This window comes from Gymnoscopelus microlampas (assembly GCF_963454915.1).
Source record: "Gymnoscopelus microlampas genome assembly, chromosome: 20".
In the NCBI taxonomy this organism is placed as follows: Eukaryota; Metazoa; Chordata; class Actinopteri; order Myctophiformes; family Myctophidae; genus Gymnoscopelus; species Gymnoscopelus microlampas.
Window position 1 is genome coordinate 38,768,576 of NC_139957.1, and position 19,066 is coordinate 38,787,641.

The window sequence follows — 19,066 nt, forward strand, 5'->3', positions numbered from 1 at the left end:
TCAAATTATTGGCTTAGGAATGTGACAAAAACAAAAAAAACTCCTTGAATTCAAGGCTTCATGTGTGTATTTGATAGAAAATGAGTCATTTATTTGGGTGAACTACTTACTAGTTTAGATTTGTTTTTGTTTAAACTTCTTTAAAAAAAAAAATAATAATATACATATATATTTTTTAAATGTAGGAAACGGAAAAAAGGGGATATGTACTTGCGACCCATAACAATTGGTCCGTGACCCACAAATGGGTCCCGACCCACTGTTTGGGAACCAATGGTTCACACTCCTCCTCCTCAGTCCCCTCTGTGTCCCAGCTGATTCACCACAGATTACAATAATCCCTTTATCGAGTCTCATAACGCTCATCCCTTTGTTATAGTCTCTGTGAGTTGGTTGCCCTCGAGCCACCGAGTGGTTGTTGAGTACTTTAAGTTATTAACCACTTAAACCCCAGGGGTGTAGTAGTGCTCGCTTCACGCACCACCGCAGCGTTCCACCTGTGTTTTGGGCCACAGCACGCACACACGTGCATGTTGTGCTGGCCTGACCGGCGCATGCGCGTGTGTGCCCGGGAGACATGCGTTCCCAATACTACTGTCACACACTGTTACATGTATAACTCTGTAGCAGCCTAGCATGCAGATTAGTTGTTGGGAGGCTACTTAAGGAACACAAATAGCCAGCAGTTAAAGGCACTTATTCAATCACACCCCATCAGATGCCCAACCCAACCCCCATCTGGTCTCTCCATTCAGTAGAATGCATTGGTCTAGCCAGGGCAATGGCCTATGCATTCTTCTTATTATCCTACCTTTTTTTCTTTCAAAGCATAAACTAAAACAAAAACTACGTATGCACACGTCAACCTAGTTATTGAATCAAAATCAAACTAAAAATGAATATTTCATAATGTTGGTCGGAGCGTGCATGTGCACACGCGGTGCACGTGGCGTCATTAAAATAGCGTACGCCCAGTTTAAAAGAATCACCACTACACCCCTGGAGTACCCCCTGGGCTCTATACTAGGCCCCCTCCTTTGTTCCTTCTACACTAAATATCTTTGCCTTTTTAGCTGATCTACAAGCTGTTCACCCCAGAATAGGAACGCTAGGGTTCATATGGTTAGGTTATTAAGGCATAAACCCACCCACCAAGTCTTGTGTGGGAGACTGTACTGTCAGAAGTCATACACTTTGGAGCTGTATTTTTCTGTATCCTACTGTAGCTATGGAGAGATAGAAACTAAGTGTTTTTCAATGTATGGAGACATCCCTGTCAGGATGGAGATAAAGCAGAGACATTACGTGTGTGTGTGTGTGTGTGTGTGTGTGTGTGTGTGTGTGTGTGTGTGTGTGTGTGTGTGTGTGTGTGTGTGTGTGTGTGTGTGTGTGTGTGTGTGTGTGTGTGTGTGTGTGTGTGTGTGTGTGTGTGCGCGCGTGTGTGTGTGTGTGTGTGTGTGCGTGTGTGTGCCATAAGACTCTGTTATCAGGGAAGACAGACATGTTTTGTGTTGCACTGAGCAGCAGCGCTGTCAGTGTGTTACACCATGGAACACAATGATGATGTCATCAGCATGATGTCATCATCACACCTCAAAGCTATACAGTGCAGGGTAGTGAGCTCTCCGGGCTCCAGAAAGACATTTTCTCATGAGATTTATCTGTCTGTCTCTCTGTGGTGTGTCTCTGCGTGTCGCTGTCTGTCTGTCTGTCTGTCTGTCTGTCTGTCTGTCTGTCTGTCTCTCTCTCTGTCTCTCTCTCTCTGTGTCTGTGTGTGTGTCTCTCTCTCTGTCTCTCTCTCTCTCTCTGTCTCTGTGTCTCTGTGTGTCTCTCTCTCTTCCAGGATCTGTTCGTGTTAATGGACCTCATCGGGGCCCCGGGGCCTCGCTTTGGCAGTCAGTTCCCCAGCACTGTCCGTTGGCTCACCAGAATGCAGAACATTGGTGAATGATTTCTATGTGTATCAAATGTCTTGTAATGTATATACTGTACACAGTCTGCTACAATAATTGTTGATTAAACCTCAAACCACTAGGATTTAACCACTTAAACCCTTATATCGTCTCTGTCGGGTGGAAACCTCATAGAGTATGTCCAAAACTGTTACTTTTCAGGATTCAAATTCAAAAGCAGCAGATCTACAAGCTCAAACCGCGTTGCTTGTAGATCTGCTACTTTTGATGCTTTTGTGTGATGCCGTAGTATGATCAAGTAGGGCGTTAGTTTACAAAACAAAACACAAACAGTTAGAATATGGAGACAAGAGCCACTGACTTTTTTCCTCTATACCAAATCTCTTTGTTGGAAAACAGACAATCTGCAAGCTCACAACACACGCACACACACTTATAGATTTTAGAAGTTTGTTTGTCTTGTGATTTGTTTTTATTCTTTTATGAATTCTGCTGTCTTTAACTAGGAGAAACATCATTTCATATTTTTTTAACTGCTTGCAGATGGAAAACAAATGACAAATAAAGCAATCTTGAATCTTGTGTGTCCTCAGAGCGTCGTCTTCACTCCATGGGTCAGCTCATAGATCATCCTAATGAGATACAGTATTTCTGGCCCAACCTACCTGTTGGCTATGTGCAGGACGACCATGTGCCCTTCCTCTCCAGAGGTAAACACACACACACACACACACACACACACACACACACACACACACACAGACACGCACACGCACACACACAGGCTCACAGGAATCCTGGTGGGTCCGACCATTCCGAGGCTACTGGATTTTGGGGTCTGACCGTTCCGAGTAGGGATGTACGATATTATCAGCAAGAATTACCATAAAAATTTAATATATCGGTATTGTTTCATTTTTTTCGATTTTTTTAAGTTACAGGAGTACTTACTGTATGGTGTGTGTGATATAGAATGTGAGATTACCATAATCACAGTAATCCTTAATCATATTCCATCATATTCAGGGGCGTTTGCAGAGAAATGAGACAGACTCCAGTCACTTTCAAATTAGAGCACTGCAGAGGTCAAGTGTGTGTGTCTGTGTCCAGCTGACGCTCGTTGACGCTCGTTAATGTTTTAGGCATCAAAGCAATTATGCTTCTGCACTGTCAAATAGGCCAACATCTAATCTAAGATTAGTGGGACTCATTCAAATGACCACCAGTGAGCCCCAGGACTCGCTTTATTTTTTAAAACCTAACAACATCACTGAATTATATTAGATTTATTATATATTATATTGATATTATAGCTATTTTATTTTATTAGATGTGATGTTGTTAGTTGACTTTTGGTGAAAAAGCGGTATCGGTATCGGTTGATATCGGTATCGGAAATTAGGAGTTGGACAATATCGGATATCGGTAAAAAAAGGTAGATATCGAACATCCTTAGTTCCGAGCTCACCGGATTTGACTGGGCAAGTGGACTTTGGTGGCCAGACATACAATATGTGGGTCCGACCGTTCTGACGTAGCCGGATTCGACCTGGGGCGAGCGTGTTCTGGCACCGACCGTTCTTGTATTCATTCAAACATGCTGAGTTTTTTTTATAAGCCTCTGCACTGTCTTGTTGTATTTCTGTTGTTTTTCCAGGTGTGCGTGTCCTTCACCTCATCCCCACGCCCTTCCCGTCTGTGTGGCACACGTTTGACGACAACGAGGACAACCTGTGCCGCTCCAGCATCGAGAACCTCAACAAGATCCTGCAGGTCTTTGTCCTGGAGTACATTCATGCCAGACCCGTTGACCCAACAAACCCACAACATGCCCCCTAGACCCAGCCAACGAACCCACAACATGCCCCCTAGAGACCCAACGAACACACAGAATGCCCATAGACCGTCCATAGCATTGGTTCTCAAAGTGGGGACCAACATTTGTTATATAGCGTCTCAATCATTTTAACCACTTTATCCATTTATACGTTGGCTATTCAAAAATAGCAGATCTACAAGCTTGTACATCTGCTATTTTTGGGGGGGGAAAGAAAATCTTGAGAGTATTGCAAAATTTGGAATAATCTTCTCTTCTGATGGGGGTTCGCTGCCAAATATATATAATTTTGGGGGTCCTTGACATGCAAATGTTTGAGAACCACTGCTCCATAGAACCTTCAAACACACAGAATGCCCCATAGACCCTCTGAACCCACAGAACGCCCCATAGATGCCCCGGCCATGTGGCCTTTAATTACTTGGACATTACTACTGTTTCACTGCATGTTCATCTGTTGTTATTCTATACGGTCTGACAATACACATAATCTATGCTGGATTCAAGCTGTATTGACAATACCAACAATAACACGCCTCATTTCTCATTAAAAATGTATACACTTCGATTCATTGATTTTTTTTCTTCTTCTTATGACATCATCTCGATGTCTGACCGCTCTTCTTCATTTCACCCCCCTGAGACGACCCCCGTCCCCCCCAGGAACCACATCATCGGTACACTGGATACTCTGTTAGTCTTCTGCCACAGTGGTCCCTTTATGTAACCCCCCCCCCGCCCCGGACCCCCCTCCCTCTATCACACACAGAGGACATGTCGTCGTACCAATGCTAATGATCCATGCAGTCTCATCTGATCAATCAAAACGATAAACCATGATTGACTTGAGTCCTGTGCTATTTTTGTCTTTTGTATGCGTCTCTCTCTCTGTTGGAGGAAACCTCATTGACATGCATCTCATGTAGTATTTCCAGTCTGTAGATTAGAAACCATTACAATACCAATTGCATTGGAAACAGTACCCAGAACCTGAAGAACGTGGGCTCCCACACACTCTTGCCTTAACGTCCAGAAAGAATCAAAAATATCTCTCTTATAATGTGGAATTCAACATAACATATTTATATATACCAGGGGGGGGGGGTACCAGGGGGTCCCCAGCAAAATTAGTTAACATAGCGTCACGATCATTTTAACCACTTAGCTTTGGCTACTTAGTTTTGGCAGATCTACAAGCTCATAGTGCGGCAGCGGCACCGAGTGCCGCGCTATGAGCTTGTAGATCTGCTGTTTTTGAAAAATCTTGAAAATGTGTGCAAATCTATATATATTTGTAAAGCGAACATTTTTAACTCAAATATTTGCTTCTGGGGGTCCCTGGCACAAAACATTTTTCAGAATGGGGGTCCGCGGCCAAATGTATATCAATTGAATTTAGGGGTCCTTGGCATGAAAAAGGTTGAAAACCACTGAAATATACAGTATAGGCCTATACTGTATGTTATGGTGTTTCTGGATGTACAGTACTTCTGAATGTACAAGCAAAGAGACATTTCCTTTCTGACTGTAAAGCTATCCATAATATTTGTAGAACACGATCTGTCCAGAGCAGGAAGTCGGCTTGTTTGTATTATAACAACAATCTCTAATTCCTCATATCCTGTCAACATAGATGGCAGGCTGGATAACCATGTTTTGTGTAAAGCTACCAGTGTTTGTTTATATGACATTATTATCCTGAACCTGATATAGGTCATAGAATAATACACACTGCCAGAAAAGAAACTGACTTCCTTTATTTGGAGTCTGAAATAAATGTTGCTTTGAAAACACAGTGGATCACACAGGTTTTTTGTGCATATCTTCAAAGGCGAGCTTTGATGTTCTCTTGTTATCACATGGTGGTATTTCAGGGTTCCTGGGATGAAGATATAAAAGATTACTTTTATTAATCTACAAGGGGAAATTATTTTCTCACACTCACAGTTTTACACACATAGCTCTGAAATACAGAGAAGCAAAAATGTGAAGAGATGGATGGTGGAGTGTACTTTTACTCCACTACAATTATTTGAAAACTTTAGTTACTAGTTACTTTGTAGATTTTGATTATTGTTACAAAACATACAGTAACCACTTCAGCCCTATATATATTTCGGCCATTTGAAAATAGCAGATCTACAAGCTCACAATGCGTTGCGATGAGACGCATTGTGAGCTGGTAGATCGGCTATTTTCAAGAGATTTTTATACATTTTACACATTTGAAAACTTGTGAAATGGGACATTCTGCATTCTACTTTTGGTACTTTAAGTACATTTTGATACCAATACTTTTGTACCTTTACTCAAGTAAATTATGAATTTCTGACTTTTACTTACAGTATGTCTACATTGCAGTATTGACACTTTTACTTAAGTAAAAAATGTGAGTACTTTTTCCACTACTGCCAGAGCTGTCAGAGCTGGTTATGTGGACGTCTGCTATACAATTACAATACCGGTGGTTCTCTAACTTTTTAATTTCAAGGACCACCATAACTCTGAGTGTGTGCAAATGGAACCAAATGGACCATAAGGGTCCATTTGGTTCCATTTCGCACACTCTCAGAGTTACAGACATGTAAGGGTCCATTTGGAACCCCCCTGTAGGAATCGTTAAAGGGAACCGTTATAAAGGAACCGGAATCGTTAAAATCCTAAAGGATCTCAACCCTAGTGGTCACGTAGCGGCGCCCGGGAGCAGTTAAGAGGTTCGGTGCCTTGCTCAAGGACACCTCGGAGTCAGCAGTGCCCAGTCCACACGCCGTACTGTGTGGTTCGAGCTGGACTTGAACCGGGCACTCTCCGGTTCTCAAGCTAAAGTCAGTAAGGGGAGCTGATGATGCTGTTTCTATAGCGTCGGTCAGAACCGCTCCTCCAGAGGAGGAACTGGGTGATGCACTGCATTATTCAATAGTGGTTCTCAACCTGTGGGTCGGGACCCCCCAGATGACAGTCAAGTAAATTTAAGGACTTTAAAGACCTTTTTAATACCTTAAAAAAAAGACCATTACTGTGTTAAAAGTAATCAACAAACTATATGAGAACTGGTCAAACATTGGCCAAATTGTCAAATTTGCGAGGCGTTGTGAGCTTGTAGATCAGCTATTTTCACGATATTCATCTGTGGAACCGAGTCAAACTAAATGTAATGCCTCAAGTCCTACAATTCCAAATGCTTGTCATGGTGGGAGGTCCCCAGTTCAAATATGATTATTTTGGAGGGTCCCTAGTTCAAATATGATTATTTTGGAGGGTCCCTAGTTCAAATATGATTATTTTGGAGAGTCCCCAGTTCAAATATGATTATTTTGGAGAGTCCCCAGTTCAAATATGATTATTTTGGAGGGTCCCTAGTTCAAATATGATTATTTTGGAGGGTCCTCAGTTCAAATATGATTATTTTGGAGGGTCCCTAGTTCAAATATGATTATTTTGGAGGGTCCCTAGTTCAAATATGATTATTTTGGAGGGTCCTCAGTTCAAATATGATTATTTTGGAGGGTCCCTAGTTCAAATATGATTATTTTGGAGGGTCCTCAGTTCAAATATGATTATTTTGGGGGGTCCCCAGTTCAAATATGATTATTTTGGGGGGTCCCCATGTTCAAATGTGATTATTTTGGGGGGGACGCGGCCTGAAAAGTTTGTGAACCACTGCACTATTGGCACGTCTCGAATCCTTTGCTTCGAACAGCAGGAAACACATGAAACAGGTTGTGTTAAATCCTCACCTCTGAATGAGGAACACAGCTCCGTTAATGGGAGATCAGATCAGCATTCCTCTCTCTCCCTCCCCAGTCCGGCCCGGCCGGGCCACCCTCCCTCCCCAACAACCAACACCACCACGCCTCGACAACAATCCCATGATTCACTAATCCCACTGGAGCGTGCGGGGGGGTGCCCGGGCGCGGGGGGTCCTCCTCCTCCCATGAATTCCACACAACTCAAATCCCCCTGCGATTCACCACACTCCCCTGGGAACCAGAATGTTGGGTGCCACTCCCCCCCCCCCCCCCCCCCCCCACTCAAGCTTTCATTCAGACATGTTTATAGGCAGTGGTGGAAAAAAGTTCTCATATCTTTTTTACTTAAGTAAAAGTATCAATACTGCAATGTAGAAATACTCTGTCACAATTTAAAGTCTGGAATTCAAAATTTACTTGAGTAAGTAAGTAAATATACTTAAAGTACAAAAGTAAAAGTAGTCATTATGCAGAATCGATCATAGATCGTCTATTTTCAAATGGTCAAAATGTAAACAGAGCTGAAGTGGTTACTGTATGTTTTGTAATGATAATCAAAATCTACAAAGTAACTAGTAACTAAACTTCAAATAACTTTAGAGGAGTTAAAGCACAATATTTGCCTCTGAGATGAAGTGGAGTAAAAGTATAAACAATTGGAAATACTCCAGTAAAGTACAAGTACCCCAAAATTGTACTTAAGTACAGTAGGCCTACTTAAGTAAATGTACTTAGTTACTTTCCACCACTGTTTAGGACGCCTGGTAACACCCCATAACACATACCTTGTTCTGGGGGAGATTAAAGCAGAGTCTGTTTAAAATTCCATTTGTCAAGCCACCATATCAACGTCTATGACATGTTAATATTATACCATCAGATATATATGATTAGGAGACTCTTCAGGTTCTAGGAATCTGCCCAGTTACCTCCTAACAGAGACAAACAAAACCATACTATGACTGGTTTGCAGTTTTTTTGTTTGGCTTTAATGTCCTCAGGTTATCCAGAGGCAATCATCCTCAAAACCATCATCTTTTATTTTGTTCAGTCTTTTGGTTCTTATTTATCTACTCCTTCTACACAACAATCTTGGCCTTGCTAGACCAAGGGTTCCCAAACCTTTCAGGCCGCAAGCCCCCCAAAATAATCATATTTGAACTGGGGACCCCCCACCCTGACAAGCACTTGTGTGAGCTTGTAGGTCGGCTATTTTCACAGTGTTTGCCCCTTTCTTACGTAATATTTGACAATTTGGTATTAAAAAGATCTTAAAAATCATGAAATCATGAAAGAGTTCATTCCCTTGTTTGTGCCAAATCTGGGTTGAACATGATCAGTGGAGCTGCCTCTGGTGTTATGATCGTGGACTTCATTTACGTTTTGGAAGTATTTTGACAAATACAGGGGGATCCCAATGTTGTGTCGAATCTTGTAGACCAGGCCCATAGCAAAAAAAAAGTTCAGCTCAACAGCTCTGAATTTACTGAATATAAAGGTCTGAATGAATGCACACATGTCATTGTTAAGATCACCATTCAAAGAGGTCCAGCGTGTTCAAACAGGAAAAAAGAGAGAACGCAGAAAGTAATTCTATAGCCTCGGTGTGTTGTGTGGCCTCTACTATTTTATTGGCTGCCAGCAAATTGATGTGTGTGCCCAGCCAGGTGTAATAAGAGAGTAAAGTGTAATTTGCGGCTTGATTACAGTGTGCAAAGCATGGAGAGAACGGTGGCTTCCAGCAGTGTGGTGGGATATGGGAGAGGCTGGGTGTGTGCAGTGGTGGAAAAAGTAGGCCTACTCACATATTTTACTTAAGTAAAAGTATCAATACTGCAATGCAAAAATACTCTGTTAAGTAAAAGTGCGGAATACAAAAGTATTGGAATCAAAATGTAGCTAAAGTACCAAAAGTAGAAAGTACTCATTGTGCACAATGACCCATTTCACAAGTTTTCAAACGTATACAAATCATTTGAAAATAGCAGATCTACAAGCTCACAATGCGTCGCGATGCGACGCATTGTGAGCTTGTAGATCGGCTATTTTCAAATGGCCAAAATGTATATAGGGCTGAAGTGAGTAATGTATGTCTTGTAATAATAATCAAAATCTACAAAATATCTAGTAACTAAAGTTTTCAAATAATTGTAGTGGAGTAAAAGTACAATATTTGCCTCTGAGATGTAGTGGAGTAGAAGTAAAAGTACTGAAAATTGGAAATATTCCAGTAAAGTAGAAAAAATAGTACAGTACTTGAGTAAATGTACTGAGTTACTTTACGCCATTGGGTGTGTTTCTGAACATGGGACAATGAGTCAGAGAAGTTCATTTTGTGTCAGGAAGTTCACAGCTTGAACAGTAAAACCACCTGTAATAATAGACTACCATTATTAAGGACTAATAGCCAGCATACCGTTACAAGGGATAGAACTATTCAGTCCAAAGGGGGAGAGTCTTAAAATAATATGATCAGTATAAACACACACATAAACCAAGGAGGCGTATCATATTTTTTGTCATATGAGTGTTCTAAGTATTCTTCCAATCACACCTTTGTAGTCTATATATATCATGACAAATAGAGCTCCACAATTAAATGACTAGGCTAATTATTTTTCTATTATGGATCTTGCAGTGCCATTTGAACAGCTGTGACACTAAATTACATGACCTTATTGGATTAAGCCTGGTACCTAAATTAATGTGATACAACTGCATAAATGCCAGCCTGTGTGTGAGAGAGACAGAGTGAGAGAGAGAGAGAGAGAGAGAGAGAGAGAGAGAGAGAGAGAGAGAGAGAGAGAGAGAGAGAGAGAGAGCAAGTGACAGACAGACAGACAGACAGACAGACAGACAGACAGACAGACTTAACAGAGTGTTTCTACATTGCAGTATTGATACTTTTACTTAAGTAAAAATGTGAGTACTTCTTCCACCACTGCAACTCTGTATGTCCTGTAGCCCTAGAATGTCTGTGATCTTACATACATTTCAAGTATTCCAAATATGTATTACATATACATGTATGTATTTGGAATACTTGAAATGTATGTAAGATCACAGACATTCTAGGGCTATATGTCCTGCTGCCATAGACTTCTTAATAGGTGGCTTACATATCTAACCACAGCGGCCGGTTAGCTCAGTTGGTTAGAGCGTGGTGCTAATAACGCCAAGGTCGCGGGTTCGATCCCCGTACTGGCCACAGTAGTTTTAAACAGAGATGTCGACAACATTGAGGGACAACTGTGACAGGAATACACACACACACACACACACACACACACACACACACACACACAGGCTTTGCAACATCTCGCCAGCAGAGAGCACTAGTGAGTCACATTCATATATGAACACGAAATATATGATTTTTCATCATGATTAGGGAACAAAACTTAAAGGCACAAAACGTATGGCTTCATTAAATCACAGGCTACTTCAAATACATTTAGTAACTCTGAGGAATTAAATGGCAAAAACACGTATTCATAATGGCAATATGTGGTCGCTAAAGAATACTTTAAGAACTAAAAGAAAACACACAAAGCCAACTTTAACCGTTGTCGAACTAATGCAAATACAGACCTATACACAGCTATATGGTTAATTAATATTTAATATATCAGTACACCATTATTGTAGTACATTAGTTAGTTGTGTGATCCTACAGATCTCATCGCTCCTCCTCTCTCAGTAGTTTCAGCTGAAACCGCAGTTCTGCAACCTGATCCTCCAGATTAGATCCATTCACTGGGTTAATGCTCCCACCATGTGTGTGTGTGAGTGTGTGTGTGTGAGTGTTTGTGAGAGTGAGTGTGTGTGTGAACCAGACTAGAGCACAGTGAAGAGAAGAGAGAGAGCAGCAGTGTGTGTATGGACTAGAGAGAGACAAGAGAAGAGAGAGAACTACTACAGACCCTATCGGAACACAACCAAGCTGCTGTTGTAGAGAATGCGACAGAAAACAACCAGAACAACGTGTTACAAACCAATAATAATCCCACAACAAGTTGCCGAGTTGTGGGCATATTAATTCTCGTCTTGTCTGTGACTGTGTGTGAGATATTGTGCGTTCAGCAACATGCAAGCTATGGACCCGATAACAAAGTGGACACCGAAGCAAGTTGTCGACTGGATGAAAGGTAAGTCCTCAGGACTTTATAAACATGTTTTATGTTGGTTTAATGTTCAAACACATGGCTGTTGTTCTGTCCTGTTTGGTTGTTGTCTTTTATCTCCCGGTTTCGTAGAAACTGTGCTGTCGTGCGTCGTGTGACAACTTGTCTGACATGTATTGGAAACAATGGGCACACACACACACATAACATCTATCTAAACATCACGTTCTAACTGCTCACACACTCCTAGACAAGTGACACAACTGTTTACTTTCTCTGAACATTTGATACATTGTTGCTACTTAGTGTCTTTCTGCTGCCTGGAGGGAGCAGAGCTGCGTTGTGTGTTGTTGTGACAACAAGTGATGGATTTGATTCATTTTAGATTCAACTCCTGTTGCTAATAACCTGCAGCAGGGCTCACATCACTTTGAAAAGGTTTAGCCTACTTATATAAATGTAAATCCCACAGATATTATATTTGTGGGATTTTTGTGGTGGACAGTAACGAAGAAAATGTAGTGGAGTACTGATACCTACAAATTTTGAGTATCTGTACTTTACTTGAGTACTGGTATTAGATTTGATATCATTCCTTCATGGTCCCATACTCATAGAAAAGGTGGACTTTTAAACTGACTTTATTTCAACTTTTGTGTTGGACTTATATATGGACTTTATTTTCACTTTTGATGGTGAAGTGATGACTGTATTTTAAGCTTTTGATTGAAAGGTGTTGTTGTGTATGGGAAAATACCTATATTAAAGAAAGTCCCAAGTAGGAATTGTGGGTTATGGGGATGACAGCATCAAATAACTATTGTTCTTTGAACCTGGGTGCAGTCAGAGCTTTGGCATGTGCAGTGAAAGAGAGAGAGAGAGAGAGGGACACCTCAGTGGTATTGGTATGCAAGCTGTATGGACGGATATGACGTCTCCAGACCACATTCAAACTGTAGTAGACAATGCCTGAATGACAATATCGTTCAAAACAAACACCTCAGAAGTAAAATGTTTATATTATGATACAGTAATAGCCTGTTTATATGGCCAGCGGTCAGAGTAAGCCGTTTCCCATGGGGCTTTAAAAGTCAGGGACACATTTCAAAACATCCCCAAAAGGAGTCATGCATGACTTGACATCTAAAGCTGTTATTATGTATCTTTGGGGGCTTTGATCGTTCAGGGGGAAAAAAAAAAACCCTCTTTGATCATCATTTGACACTATAATCGCTTCACAGTACAACAACTGCTGATTGAAGCGATGAGCCCACCTCAGAGGCAAATATTGTACTTTTACTCCACTACAATTATTTGAAAACTTTAGTTATAGTTACTTTGTAGATTTTGATTATTATTGCAAAACATACATTAACCACTTCAGCTCTGTATACATTTCCTGCCATTTGAAAATAGCAGATCTACAAGCTCACAATGCGTCGCGATGCCACGCATTGTGAGCTTGTAGATCTGCTATTTTCAAAAGATTTACATTTGAAAACTTGCGAAATGGGACATTCTGCATAATGAGTACTATTCTACTTTTGGTACTTTAAGTACATATTCAAAATAATTTTGTACTTTTACTCAAGTGAATTCTGAATTCCAGACTTTTACTTGTAACAGAGTGTTTTCAACATTGCCGTATTGATACTTTTACTCAAGTAAAAAATGTGAGTACTCTCTCGTTGCCTTGTGCTTTTGTGTGTGTACAAGTAGTTGGTTTGTGGGGCTAAAAGGGGGATTGTGGAGGGGTGTGTGTGCAATGAAAAGCATCCAGCCAGGGGCATGTATAGGTGGGAGGATTAGCTGTGTGCACTGGCCCCTTCACCCAGCAGTCTTCTAAACATCCTGACTCAGCATTTGTGCAGAGAGCTGGTCTTAACCAGTGGCTTTGTGTGTATGGAGGGCAGACAGCCGCCTGGTGCAACAAGTGGACCAGTCTGAAATGGCAACAGACCATTCACGCCAAAACATATCAACTCCAAAAACAAGACATCTCTGTCTTTTTGCTCTAGTAGTCGCCCCAGGCTGTTTTTCCCTCTCTCTCAGTCTTTTGTGTATTGAGGCACTTTGCTAATCAGCTGCTTTGTTTAGGTGGGAAGTGCAAGCCGCGGCCGCATGGATGTTTATTACCAGTGAAAGGGGGTTTTAGGTTCCACCAATTCAAACGCTGTTGTTAATGTTTAGTGTGTGAGGCTTGGTGGTGGTGATGGTGATGATGATGCTGCCCTCAGGCACCTTGCTGCTACAGTAGTAGGTCCAGGTCTTCAAGCTCGACCTGAAAGGTCATGTGGTTAGAGTGCCATATGTCACACGTGGAACTGCTTAACCTCCAGGGAAATGATGCACTTTAAATAATTTCTAATGGCAGGGTATATATGTAGCTGGCTTCTTTTTCCAGAACGAATGTCCAGAGTTGCGTGTTTAAGCTGTTCGATCCCTTGAATCTTAAATTACTTTTTTATCACTTGAGCCCTATTGTCTCCTAATCTATTCTGGGAAATACAGATGCTATTCTCTATAGGCGAACATTAGCTGAAAACAGCAGATCTACAAGACCACAACGTTGCACGTCTTGACGATCGTTATTTTCTCTTAAGGAGATTTGGGGGAGAGGGGAAAACGGAGAGGACCAAGTATAGACCCCTGGGTGTCACCGGTCAATGAAGTATATAGGGTTTAAATGGTTGATCAGAATCACAATTACTTTTATTGCCAGGTATGTTTTGCTCATACAAGGAACTTGTCTCAGTGAGGTACAGTAGGTGCAATGCACTGATTAACAACAGTATAGAAACATCTCAGTTATTTATAACTATTGGATTGGCTCAAAATATTAATATAAGTGACAAAATAAATATGTAACGGTAAGCAGGGACAGCTAGAAAAATCGTCAAATCTTAACATGGAATGTAAACAGGTGACATAAATAGAGGCCCACATATACAGTATATGTGCCCACACATTCTCGTTTATGTTGTGCTCTATTAGTCATGTTCCAAACATAGTCCTAAACCCACGGCTCTGCAGGAGCATTCAGGGAATGTTTAACACAACACAACTTCTTCCAATCTGGGAATCTTTTTTTCCCCATTTGTTTTCCTCTGGGCGCACCACCTCCTTTTTTGTGTAGAGACAGGGTCTCGGTTTTGGCTCCTCCCCTTTCGTAGTCCACTTCCTCCAGGGTACTCCTGTGTTTATTCCAACTAACAACAACACTACATGTTTAGGGCAGTGGTGCTGAGAGATTAGCACATGAATACTAGGATGTACACTGACAGACCTTTTATTGATCCAGTTATCTTATCTCATCTTATCTTATTGTGAGGGAGTCTGTCAGGTTTTACAGAGGCATCCCAAACATGAAAACTTGCACAACCAACATCTTTCATGCTTGGACTTTGGATGTCTTTGAGTGTCTTCCATGTTCCATCCGATCCTTCCATATACTCTTGTCATGCAGTCGAGTTACAAAGCCCTCGTTTTAGATGGTGGTGCATCATCAGGCATGTAAATGATGGTGTTATTTTAAACAACAGGTCACAATTAGACCTGCTGGTCTTGTGGCCTACATGCATATTATTATCAACAAGGTCAAAGCAGTGATACAGGGATCAGAAATAAAGTGGGTGGGTGGTTGTGTCGACTCTCACCTCTCAAGTAGCACAAAGGTGCCAAAGTGGTGATTAGTTTGTCAGAGGGGCAACGTGTGTGTGTGTGTGTGTGTGTGTGTGTGTGTGTGTGTGTGTGTGTGTGTGTGTGTGTGTGTGTGTGTGTGTGTGTGTGTGTGTGTGTGTGTGTGTGTGTGTGTGTGTGTGTGTGTGTGTGTGTGTGTGTGTGTGTGTGTGTGCGTGCGTGCGTGCGTGCGTGCGTGGTGGGAAAAGTACTCAAATGATTTACTTAAGTAAAAGTATCAATACTGGTTAGAATACTATAAAATACAATACAATACTAATGGTTAATGTAGGTTTTGTAATAATAATCACAATCCACAAAGTAACTAAATATTTTCAAATAAATGTAGTGGAGTAAAAGTACAATATTTGGATCCGAGATGTAGTGGAGTAGAAGTAAAAGTATTGAAAATTGGAAATACTGAAGTAAAGTACAAATACCTCAAAATTGTACTTAAGTACAGTACTTAGTACTTAGTTACTTTACACTATTGGTGTGTGTGTGCACACATGTTGAGTGACATCGGCTGACGTGGACCCTCTGCAGTCTTATCAGTGGAGGTGATGTTGAGGTGTGAGTAGTGACGCCCGGTCCCCCTGATTCTTATCCGGCTCCAGCGGAGGCTTTTCCTAAAGTGGAGTGTGAACAGAGGGAGCTCAGACAGCTCACCCTTATTAAGGCAAACACCGCCTCTGTCTGCTGTGCTGGAGAATGCCTCTCTGGGCTCTCTGGCTCCACCAGGCCAGCATAGTAGCTCTATGTTTGGACTTCATGAATCCCCCCTGTAACACCCCTCATACTGTCTGGTGTCAGCAGTGAGGTAGACCTGAGATTAGGTGTTGAATATATCTGAAGTTACCAATCTAATACAGTGCCCGTTTGGGGTGGGGGTGTGGTCGGTATTCAGAACACGTGCTTAACCCATTAAGACCTGAGGCCGCTTCTAAACATTTTCTAAATCCTAACAGTTTTTCGGAAAAAAATATAAAAAAATATTTTTCACGATTTTTCAAAAATAGCAGATCTACAAGCTCATAGCGCGGCACTCGGTGCCGCGCTATGAGCTTGTATATCTGCTATTTTTGAATAGCCAAAGACATCTAAAGTGACACAGATGCGTTCCAGGTATCAATGGGTTAATGGTGCGTTCACACGGGCAGATTAAAAGATACATGCTACCATTCATTTCAAATGGAAACCAGCGACATGAAGAAGCAAAGATACATCCAACCTTTGTAGCTCTAGCTCTAGCGACAAAGATACAAAGCTACAAATTCAAGTTGAGCAGGGTTCAACTTCCACATACAAAGATACAAAGCTACAAATTCAAGTTGAGCAGGGTTCAACTTCCAGATACAAAGCTACAACTGTAGCGCCGATGTCTGCACGTTTGATGACGTCAGCGGCCGCGTTGAGCAACACAGACACAAAGCAACACAGCGACAAAGATGCGGTGTATTTTTGTATCTTTGTATCTTCTAATCTGCCCGTGTGAACGCACCATTACACTCGACTATGCCCTAACTCGAGTGCTCAGCAATCTACCTGCCGTGTGTGCTGTGGATGAAGTCGATTCATCGGATGAGAAGTTCTCGAGATATGCGAAGGATGGTCAGACACAATACAGAAATTCCTGGAGATAACCACTTGAACTCCACAGCATAATGATATTCTTGGAGCACATCAGCCAGAAATAACAGATCTGCAAGCTCGCAATGCGTTTGGGTCTGTCGATCACAGGGCCCTGAGCGCAGACACTGATTGGCTCTTCTACTTTTTGGTTAAACTTTTTTGTCAAAACTTTTTGGTAAACCACTTTTTGGCAAAACGGCCACCGAGCGCTTCATGGGGCCAGAGTCAGACCGCTCTGCAGAAGACGCATGATGATGTGAATTCACGTGACTGGGATGGTTTACCGCCAGGCTAAAGAGATTAGGTGTAGATGGAAAAAAAAAGTACAGAGCCAACTGTGGTACAGTTGACATAGTCTGGAGCAGGGGTCTTCAACAGGGGGTCCGGGACCCCTAGGGGGTCCTCAGAGCTACTATAGGGGGCTATAAAAAGAGCAGACTAAGTGAAAAAAAAAACTTTAATCTGAAACACAATTTTATACAATATAGAGTAGGGGGTCCCTGCTTCATCTCTCTCTCAGCTAGGGGGTCCTTCGCCTGAAAACGTTGAAGACCCCTGGTCTGAAGGGTTTAAGTGGTTAGGTATATAGATAGATAGATAGATAGATAGATAGATACAGGACATGGTGGCTGTGCTCCCACTGCAGCCAAATACACTCATCAGTCCTGAACACTGACAGTTTTGAAGGTAGCCTGTGGTGAATTCTTCCCCCTTCCTGTGGCCTCAATCACACACAAGGAAGTAACGATGGGGCAGCGATTAGCATTCCATTGAACATCTATTCCATTGACATCCATTTTAAGTTAAAACTCCTGTCCTTTGTTGCGTGTTAGTTCCCATTCATCCAGCTTATTCTGTCTCTAAAGCTGATCTGTTGTGTTCCCATGCAGTGACAGGAGGGCAGATACCCGCCTTACTTTTGCCATAGAAATGGGACCTTTTTAGAGTTGAGGAGAAGCACTGTAAGAGGATTCTCCCCTGGGGAGGGGAGGTTGAAAGGGATCGCTGCGGTTCAGGTCCCTGCTGGCCGTGCCACGGCCTGTTTCTCACAGGGCCCGGTGTCGCGGGCCCGATACCCCACACTGCTCCACCATATGGATGTCTCATCAATCGTTAATGCTCAATGTCACCGTTCTCATCATGTAGTGAAGATGACAGTGACGTTCAAAAAGGGGGTTGCTGCGTCTAAGAGAGCAGTTGTTGTGATAATGACACGCGGTGCTTGAATGTTGTCAATTTCACCTGTGCCTTCACAGAATGACTTTTTGATTGATTGATTGATTGAAAACATTAATATTCAGAAATGTAAACAGCACGTGGTGCTGAAAGACATTAAGGCTAAAACTAAAGGATGACACAAAAAAGTCCTGGGGACTTGTTTCCATTGTGGCCCTATGTATTCAACTCATCAACATTGCATCATAAAAAAAAACTTCAGTTACTTACCACCTCATAATCAATACATATTGGTGGTTCTCAAAGTGGGACCCGGGGACCCCCAAGGCCCTTAAAGAGGTTCCAGGGGGTCCTCAGCAAAATGATTGATATTTAGGAACCAAAATGGATCCTTACCGATCTATAACTCCAAGAGTGTACTAAATAGTTTCATTTGTACACTCTCAGAGTTATAGTTATGGGGGTCTCTGTGGTCTAATGCATACCAAAAAAAGGGGGGGTCCCTGAAATTAAACAACCACTGCATTACACAGTGATCAGATCTCACATTGGAACTTTGGGAAGCTTATTTTACGTGCACGGCAGTAAACAAAAAAAACGGTTGATATTTGCATACAGCCAACGCCTATTTTCAATCCAATGAGTGTCGACCGCAGCAGTGGGGGTGGTGGTGGGGTGACCGTGTAACCGTGCCAACCCGTGCCATGCTGACAAGTTTGCTTACGCTCGCAAATCTCCCAGATGATCTGAGCTTAGTGGGGGCCTGCGAGCTATGCGGCCCCCCATCTGCCCCCCCCCGAGAGAGAGCAGAGCACTGGCCTGTGAAGGACCAGGCTTAACCCACGGCGGGAATGAAAAGCGCCGACTTGAGGTGGCACAGCGGGTGCTTATAGAGCAAACACGGGTCACATGCTGGCCGGCCGGCCGGCCCGCCTCCACGATGTGCCCGGCGCTGCC

General features: G+C 42.2%; 2 protein-coding genes across 2 annotated transcripts in view; both read left to right on the top strand.

Annotated features, from left to right (window-relative positions):
* The window catches only part of qpct (glutaminyl-peptide cyclotransferase), a 13,657-nt gene extending 9,339 nt beyond the window's left edge, over positions 1–4,318 (top strand). The window contains exons 5-7 of the mRNA XM_084045686.1: positions 1,844–1,943; positions 2,507–2,623; positions 3,571–4,318. Of these exons, the coding sequence (XP_083901812.1) occupies positions 1,844–1,943; positions 2,507–2,623; positions 3,571–3,752 (399 nt within the window). The 3' untranslated portion in view covers positions 3,753–4,318. The remainder of the gene's footprint in view (positions 1–1,843; positions 1,944–2,506; positions 2,624–3,570) is intronic.
* A 6,971-nt stretch (positions 4,319–11,289) lies between these two features.
* LOC311036403 (connector enhancer of kinase suppressor of ras 3-like) overlaps positions 11,290–19,066 on the top strand; it is a 96,304-nt gene continuing 88,527 nt past the window's right edge. The window contains exon 1 of the mRNA XM_084045083.1: positions 11,290–11,647. Within this exon, the coding sequence (XP_083901209.1) occupies positions 11,587–11,647 (61 nt within the window). The 5' untranslated portion in view covers positions 11,290–11,586. The remainder of the gene's footprint in view (positions 11,648–19,066) is intronic.